At 53.3% G+C, this 8,439-nt stretch overlaps 2 protein-coding genes across 2 annotated transcripts; one reads left to right on the forward strand and one right to left on the reverse strand.

Annotated features, from left to right (window-relative positions):
* Positions 1–589: 589 nt before the first annotated feature.
* HER10_EVM0007597 (uncharacterized protein) lies at positions 590–4,172 on the forward strand. Its single transcript, XM_035477149.1, has one exon. The coding sequence runs from the start codon at positions 761–763 to the stop codon at positions 4,121–4,123; it is 3,363 nt and encodes a 1,120-aa protein (XP_035329627.1). The 5' UTR covers positions 590–760; the 3' UTR covers positions 4,124–4,172.
* Positions 4,173–4,423: 251 nt separating this feature from the next.
* Positions 4,424–6,496, reverse strand: HER10_EVM0011458 (uncharacterized protein; the record flags this gene model as incomplete). The annotated part of the gene is made up of 1 exon (XM_035480891.1): positions 4,424–6,496. One exon carries the CDS (start codon positions 6,494–6,496, stop codon positions 4,424–4,426), a length of 2,073 nt encoding a protein of 690 aa, XP_035330096.1.
* Positions 6,497–8,439: the final 1,943 nt, after the last annotated feature.

Consider the following 8,439-nt stretch of genomic DNA (forward strand, 5'->3'; position numbering starts at 1 on the left):
GGTTAGATGCTGGTGTCACACTAGCAACGCTCATCTCTGGCCGCTAGATGAGGTGTCAGTATGGCTTACTCATCCCCTGTCAATTCGTGAGTAAGATGTATAATTCACATCCCCATGCCAATGCTTATGAGGGTCACGATCGTGATTCTCTTTGCAAAAATCATGAATGCAGATTCTGCATCTCCACAACTCGAAAGACATGATTCTAGACTGAACGATCTGCTCATCTCATCTAATCTCACTTCATCTCACAGGCTCACCCTGTCCTACCGTTGAGATAAAGGCCCGTGCTTGTGCATGAATCCTGACTCGTCTCACCTTGAGTAGAGGCTTCTTAGAGGCCACCAGCTATTTTGGGCCTTATTACGCCGTAATCTTCCCTCCCCCCTCTTGACCGAAAACGAGTACAAAGTCCATAAAATACGGCATTAGCGCAAACTCTGTCGGCATTCTCTTGCCTGCAGTGCTGGATTCGTGCACACTATGAGTTCTGTACTGCGCGTAGATAGAAGGCTAGATAGACGCGGCGAACTCCGCAATTACATCATTCTCCAATGAGACAAAACAAACCGCCCACCCTCGGCCCGGGCGAAAACTCAACCCAAAATCATCGCAACACTCAGAGACAAGACATCAAGAGACCATTATGTTCGAGTGATCTACGGGCACGACGACATAATCGAATAATCAACAGCTGCCCGCTCGTTCGCTTGAGGGGCCGATGATTCCGTAAACGTAAACGCAAAGAACGACTGGAACCATGGCATCCGACGAACAGAAGCCGGACGCTGACCGGTACACCGAGTCGCAGTCCCCAGAGACTGAGACTCATCCGGATGGCGTCCCGGCGCGGTCACCGACGACCGCAAGTAAGGCGACAAAGAAACCGGCGCCAAAGCCGGGCCTGGCGGCGAGATTGGGCCTTGACGCGCCGACGCTCATCATGATGTTCAAGGGCTCACTACCGCCCCTGATCGGCATCGCCATCTACCAATCCACGCCCGTGGCACAGTACTTCACAACACTGGGCTATCTCGTGCCAATTATCTCAGTGCTGGCGCTCGCCATCCTTCCCAGAGGGAAATACCTGCAGAACCTCGTCCTCAATGTCACCGGAATCTGCATCGGCGGCGCCTTGTCGATGCTGGCACTGTGGTCCGGTGTCCAGGCACGAAGGAACACCGCCTCTGCCGAGGAACTGGCCACCGGATTGCCCGTCTACAACTCAAGTCAGTCTGCCGTCTGCGGCGTCTGGCTGTTCTTCAACATTTGGATTTCAAATACCCTGAGAGCTAAATACCCTGCGATGAACCTGCCTGTCATGATCTACTCCATCTTCATGAACGTTGCCTGCACTTTTGGCCCGCTCATGGTGACCACCGCAGCCGCCGAGTCGCTTGTGAAGCGGCTGACCGTGGCCATGCTTTGTGCCATGGGTATTGCTACCGGCGTCTCACTTTTCGTTTTCCCCGTCTCCAGCAGGAAGGTGGTGAGCGGTGAATTTAAGGGTGCCATTGGGCTTGTTCGCAAGTCTATTGCCCTGCAACTCAACTACTTGAAGACGTTATCCAGTCCCGACATGCTCGAGCGTCACCAGACGAAGAGCAGCAACGTCTTCAAGAAGAACAAGAAACAGAAGAAGCCCGAGATGACGAAGGAGGCGAAGGCCGCGGGCGAGCTCAAGGCTACGGCTTTGGCGATTTCGGCACTGTTTGGAAAGATGCACGGAGACATCCTCTTCGCCAAGAGGGATATCGCCTACGGCAAGCTCAACTCCAAGGATATCGGCGAGATCTTCAACCGCCTGCGAAGCATCATGATCCCATTGAACGGCATCAGCACGATTGTCGACATTTTCCGCCGAGCCTCCGAAAAGCACGGATGGGGCGTTAATGATGGCAACGGCGACTCGGACGCGGAGAAGGAACGGGAAAAGAGAGTCTGGAACGACATCATGCTCCAATTGCTGGAGCCATTCGAAATCCTGACGGAAGCGATGGACCAGGGACTCGATCACGTCGGTATCGTCCTCGAACTCACACCCAAGCCAAAGAAGACGAAGGGTGCCGACGTGGAGATGGATGCCGGTGCCAAGGCGACTTCGAAGCCAGGCGAAGCCGGGTTCGCCGAAGTCCTCGCCGAGAGGGTGCAGGACTTCAATGACAAGAAGGGAGAGCTGCTCAGAAACTGGTTGAAGGAGAGGCAGCTCGCGACAGAACAGGAACGCCAGGATCTTCACCTGAAGAAGCTCGAGACCAGGATGCGGGAGCGCGACCAGACGCAGCTTTATGTGATGCTGTACATGGAAAAGCTTATGCTCGCCCTTGGCGAAGCAGTGCAGGATCTGGTCATATTCGCAGACTCAAAGGTGGCTGACGGCACGATGGCAAAGAAGCGCCTGATCATCCCTTCTCAGAAGCGTCTCAAGAAATGGTTCAAGGGTATCTGCAGTACCGAGGACGCTTCCCCCGAGCAGACGCCGGATATCGCTGAGATGGGCGCGAATATCGTCTACGCCGGAGATGGGTATAACAAGAAGAAGGACCCCGAACATCTCCCTGCTCACGGCGTCTGGCAACACTTTGGGAACTCGGTGAGAGCATTTTCTGGCTTTGTCGGATCAGGTGAATCGCTCTTTGGCTTCCGTGTCGCCATTGCGACCATGACAGTCGGCATCATGGCTTTCCTGCAGAGCACCCAGACGTTTTTCACTGAGCAACGCTTGGTTTGGGCTATGATCATGATTGCCATCGGCATGACCATCACGGCCGGCCAGTCCATTTTTGGGTTCGTATGTCGAGTTGGTGGAACCTGCGTTGCTGTTATTTTCTCCTACATCATCTGGTACATCGTTGTCGAGCGCACCGCCGGAGTCATCGTCTTCCTCTGGTTGTTCATCTTCATCGAGCAGTACTTTATTTTGAAGTACCCGCGGTTCATGCCTGTGTGGCTCATCACGATCATCACTCAAGTCCTCATCATCGGGTATGAGCTGCAGGTTCAGAAGATCGGAGAAAAGGCCGCCGCAGCCACGGGACAACCGTACTATCCGACCTACCTCCTGGCGCCCTATCGTCTTGCCTGTGTAGCGGCCGGTTGTTTCATTGCGTTCATCTGGACCATATTCCCGGCTCCCATTACCGACCGACGCTGGCTCCGACGGGATCTCAGCGCCTCGCTCTATCTCCTGGCCAACTACTTCAGTGTTGTGACTGAGACAATCAAGGCGACGATGGAAGAGACGCATGGCGATATCAAGAAGCCCGGCACACCTGCTCATAAGATGGAGAAGGAAAGGCGTCGCATCCTAGGCAAGCTGCTATTGCTGCTCCCTAGCTTGGATCAGCATGCGCAATGGCAGAAGTGGGAACCCGATATCGGCGGCAAATTCCCTAGGGCCACGTACGAAGATATCATCAGACGGTCGACCAGCACCATGCGGTACCTGACGCTGATTGCTTATACAATCACATGGAAGCCGCGTGACAGGCCAGCCAGTCCCTCTTCAGACAGTGACCGGGCCTGGCTGCGCGCTCTCAATCAGGTCCTAGCGGGAATTGAGCCGACGCAACATACCATTCTCTCCACACTCACGCTCCTGTCCAACTCGCTACTGTCAGGGCAATCACTGCCGCCCTTCATGCAACTTCCGAGACCGAATGAGCTCACCCGCAAGCTCCTCCACCTCAAGGGCCCTGACCCAGAGCCGCGGACCATGCAAAGAAGAGGCAGTGAGCTTGAGCACAGGCTTGTCACGGTGCACACCCGCACAGGATCTGAAGTGCGCCCCTCAGGTCGGAAGCCTAGCGTGGTGGGGTCAGTGGTGGAGTCGCCGACGAGCGATACTTCAACGATTGGGGGTATGCCCGAGTTATCGGAGATGGTCAGCCCTCTTGGCAGCGGAAGTATTCTCGACGTAAGGAACGTAGAGCAACACGGATATACTGAGTTCGCGGTGCTACAGGTTTGCAGCTCGCTTGTGTGCGATGACTTGGAGGGCTTGGTACGGTCTGTGAGCAGTTTGGTTGGTGTTGTGGACTTTAGCTTCAGGATCAATCCAAGTGAGGCGACGCTGACGAGCAGTGATGAGGACGGTGCTAGAGGAAAAGGCAAACGAGATTAAATAATACCCAGGACCTAGGTTGAAGATACGGAGATATACCAAAAGGCGAATTGAGACAGATATAATAAGAGTTGTTACCATGAGCATTCAAATGGATCTGATGATTTGCTCACACATGCTGTGAATCACGGCCGCTTGAGCAAAGTGAGGGAGGAACTTGGAGTGTACGTGTGATATTACTAGCACTAGCTCAATGACCATTCAATAACTCAGAACCGGTCACGTTTATGAAGTTTACAAAGAAAAAAGCTGTTGCCAGGTCGAAATCTTATGCCCACGATCCTGCCAACGATCACCATGTCAGGTCTCAACGCAGATGACGCCGCTGCCGCTACTATTCACTCGGTGACCCGACTTGCGAGTGGTACTCGTCGTAGTAGTCTTGGTTCCAGATCGGCTCATTTCATGCATCTGCGCACTCATTCTCTCCTCCAACCTCTCCATCGCCCTGCATTTCTCCTCGAATCTCACCACAGCCTCGTCGCGCTCGCGATCGGCCGTGTTGCGAGCGGTGATGGCAGTCTCCTTCTGCTCCCTCGCCTCGCGGAGCATGATACGCATAGCCGAGATCTCGTACTCGTAGCTGGAGCTTCCCTCCTCAATCTCGGTGATGCTCTCATAGGCCTCCTCGTACTTGACCTCCCACTCATGGCACTTGGCCTTGAGGGCGCCGCACCTGCTGTTGAGCGTCTCGACCTCAATCTTGAGCACAGCCGAGGCGGACTGGTGACTCTCGATCTCGATCTGGAGCTTCTCGATCTGCTTCCTGCAGTCACCCAGGTCGCAGTCGAGGCGCTCGATGCGTTCCGTCTTGGTATGGATTTCCTCTTGCGACTTCTTCAGAATGCTCTCAGTGTGGCTGAGGGTCTCCTGCACAAGCAGAAGCTGGCGATGGTTCTCGTTGGCGCGACCGACGGCACGCTCGCCCTCGTCCTTGAGGCGCTTCTTCTCGATGATGAGAATACGAAGCTCTTCCGTCTTCTTCGTGATGGTTTCCCGCAGTTCGGTGCATGAAATCTCGATACGAGAGATCTCTTCGCGGAGGGAAATGATCTCACGGTCGCAGTGCTCCCACTTGAGTTTCCACTTACCGCAGTGGTCTTCGGCCGCCTCCCACCGGCAGTGCTCTTCCTCAAGCTCACGCTTGAGTCTGATGATGTACTGCTCGAGCTCTTCCTTTTCGTTCCGAATCTTGATGATGATCTCCTCCTTCTCGTTCTTGATTCTAGTGATGGCTTCTTCCTTCTCACTCTTGACCTTAGTGATGGCCTCCTCCTTTTCGTTCTTGACTCTAATGACAGTGTCCTGCTGCTCCTTGACTTCAGACTTCTTCTTCTCGTACATTTCTTCAATCTCCTTGTACTTCCGCTTGAGCTCATCATACTTGTGATCGCACTTCCGGATGTGGTCCTCAAGCTCACCCCGCCTGTGGAGCCACTCGTGCTTCTCCTCCTTGAGTATGAGGTGGCTCTTTCTAATGTCTACAAGCTCCTTGTGACTCGACTCAAACTTGGTAGTGATCTCCTCGTGCTTGGAGGTCAGCTCGGTGAGCTTCAGGTCCATGTCCGCACGCTCGCCTCGCAACTTGCCACACTGATCCTCAAGATCGGCACGGGCTGCTGTAGTGGCCACTAAGGTGAGTCTCGTCTGCTCAGAGGTCTTCTTCAGCTCTTCGTGTTCTTTCTTGATGTAGGTGTAGGTATCCTTGGCTTCGGCGATCTCGTGTCGGAGCGTCTTGCACTCGTTGTCTCGTGCAGATAGCTCCAACTTGAACTTAGAAGCACTATTGATGGCTGCAGTGAGCTCCAGGCGCACCTTGACAAGCTCTTGCTTGTGGCCCTCATGCTCGTGGTTGTGGTGACTGTGCTCCCTCTCCTTGCGCTCCATGACCTCGGTCAATTCCTCGTAGCGCTCAGTCATGCGATGCATCTCAGAGTAAACAGACTCGCGCTCGGTGATGATCTTGCTCCAGACTTCGCGCAACGACATGCTTCGCCTCGACATGCTAGACATGAGTTCCTGGAGCGCCGCGAACTCAAGCTCTGCCTGGCGGGTGAGCTCCTTCGACACTTCGGAACTGAAGCTGGAGCTGTGGGAGCTTGAATGGAACTCATTGCTATAGGAACGACGGCTGACGCGACGCTTAGTAGTATACGCGCTCCTGACGGACCCAGTAGGACTGCTTGTACGAGGAGATGTTGCGGATGGGTAAGACGGGAGAAGACGAGGTCGGCTTCGTTCGTTGATGGTGAGACCCGACATCTCGCTTGTCAGCAAATCCGATTCGCCGGGAGTGATCGGCGTAGGGATGTCAACGTCCACTCCCAAGTGTGTTTGGGAGTGGTCGTGGTTGTGGTCGTGAGTCGTCGCCATGTTGCCGTGCAGTCCAAAGTGTGAAGCAAGTGTAGAATCCAAAGACTGATAGAAGCCCTCGGCCATGGGGTAAGGGAAATATCAACAAATTGATCGAGCCGGATATAGGCAGGCGAAAACGCACATGCGACGCGGGACTTTTAAGGCCTTGAACTCGCCGGGCAGGCTCGTCCGTCACCTCAGCTTCTGCTAATCTCAAAGAATGGTCATCGATACCGCGCGTATGGGCATGATCAGCTAAACTTTCGTTCCTAAGAGGCTGAGACACAGCTGAAGTATGGCTGACGTCCAAAAGCAGCACCGAACCAAACTAGCAAGATCCCAATTTCTGTCCATTTCCTCCCAAAGAAGCCTACCGGCAAGAACGATGGCTTTCGATAGCGATGAAGCAGCATTCGCAGCTTCGTGATCTGCAGGGTGCCCGAGACCTGATGTGGTTGTTGAGAGAAACTAGGCGATGTCGGTAAACGCCAGGGTCCTCATGCTTGCATCCCTAGCTGTCGTAGCTGAGCCAGCCACAGACAGCCCTCCCGCGTCGGCCGAAGAGTGTAGATGTGTCCGATTGGCTTCTACATGACGACCTAAAATGGCGAAGGAGGTGATTTCGAGACATATCCCGCGCGCAGGGCACAGGTTACCTCAAATGGCATGGTCATTGTTTCTGTCACGTTAACTCATAAAAACTCCTCGCTTAGAATAGGGACGAATCTACCGAGCCATAGGTACGTCCGAAAGCGGTCACATCTTTCCCCGCGTGGAGTTCATCTCGACTTTGAGAGTCACTGCCGAGTGCCGGTGTCGCAGGCGTCTCCCCGCAGAAGACTTAATATCTAAGGCAGAAACATTTCCGTTTCTTGCCCAATTATCGTTGGGCTGGTAAACTGTGCTTGACTGTTAGATGTGGAGTCTTCGGTACCATTGGTCAGGTTCCAGCATTTTCACCTGAGACCCTGACTGCATTCAGCTCCCAGACCCGACAGCTTGTGTGAAACAGTTTGACTGAGCACAGCGGAGCAACTTTCACAGACAACATTCTCCGAGCCCCTTATTTCGCAAGAAAATAAGATCAGCATTGGTGACGGCCATCATTTCTCAAATGCGCAATCTCTGACGCGTTCCATGCACCAAGAGTGAACGGCTAGATGGCGATCATCGCGTTCTTGAATGGAGCCGGTGAAGCAAAATGAAAGCACACTCTTTAAGACATAACACCTCAACAATCTCGGGTGTCTTGGTATATTTTGTTTTCATATCTGTCAGAGTCTATGAACACCTTTGTCTGGGCTACAAATTCTTCCGCAGTAGATGAGATGGGCAATCCTAGAAGATGGCGCCTTGTTTTCACCGGTGCAAACTGGCTAAATGCACGACAAGCCAATGGGACCTTGTAAAGATTGTCTGCAGCAACTATGCTGAGAACAATTCATGGGGGTCTTGTTCTATTGTAGGCGGCCAAGTTGCTGCAGAAAACCAGGCGTTATGGGTGTTGTGGAGGGTGGGCATTGACTAGGTCACTATTATGGGAGTGATATGAGCCACAGCTTTTCGTGTGACAACAGCTGAAAGCTAGCTGCCCACTGATGCAGACGCCACAAATGTGAATACCCAGCCTTTTTCGGCCGGAGTACCATATAATGCCGGAGTGTCCGTCTGAACAACACCTGCTGATAAAGCTGACCATTTTCAGAACGCCCGCTGTTTCCAAGTTGTGAACTTCATCGCTCTCGACAAGGGTACAGACAACCCGTGCACGAATGATGAATACGGTGGGTCTACTAGGAACAATCACAGCCTCTGACAGATATCTTGAGGAAAAATGCCTCATTTATGACTGTAATTGTTCAAATGCTGCCTCGTGGTTGAGTAGGCGTCCCTAGGTATACTATCTGAGAGCTTTTAGGGCACTCTGCGCCAACCATCTCTTCCCTCGTGGATATTCGCAC

The sequence above is a fragment of the Colletotrichum scovillei genome (genome assembly GCF_011075155.1).
Source record: "Colletotrichum scovillei strain TJNH1 chromosome Unknown Contig00009, whole genome shotgun sequence".
Lineage (NCBI taxonomy): Eukaryota > Fungi > Ascomycota > Sordariomycetes > Glomerellales > Glomerellaceae > Colletotrichum > Colletotrichum scovillei.

Coding starts and splice junctions, on each gene's coding strand:
- HER10_EVM0007597 (XM_035477149.1), top strand. CDS start 761: ATGGCATCCGACGAACAGAAGCCGGACGCTGACCGGTACACCGAGTCG.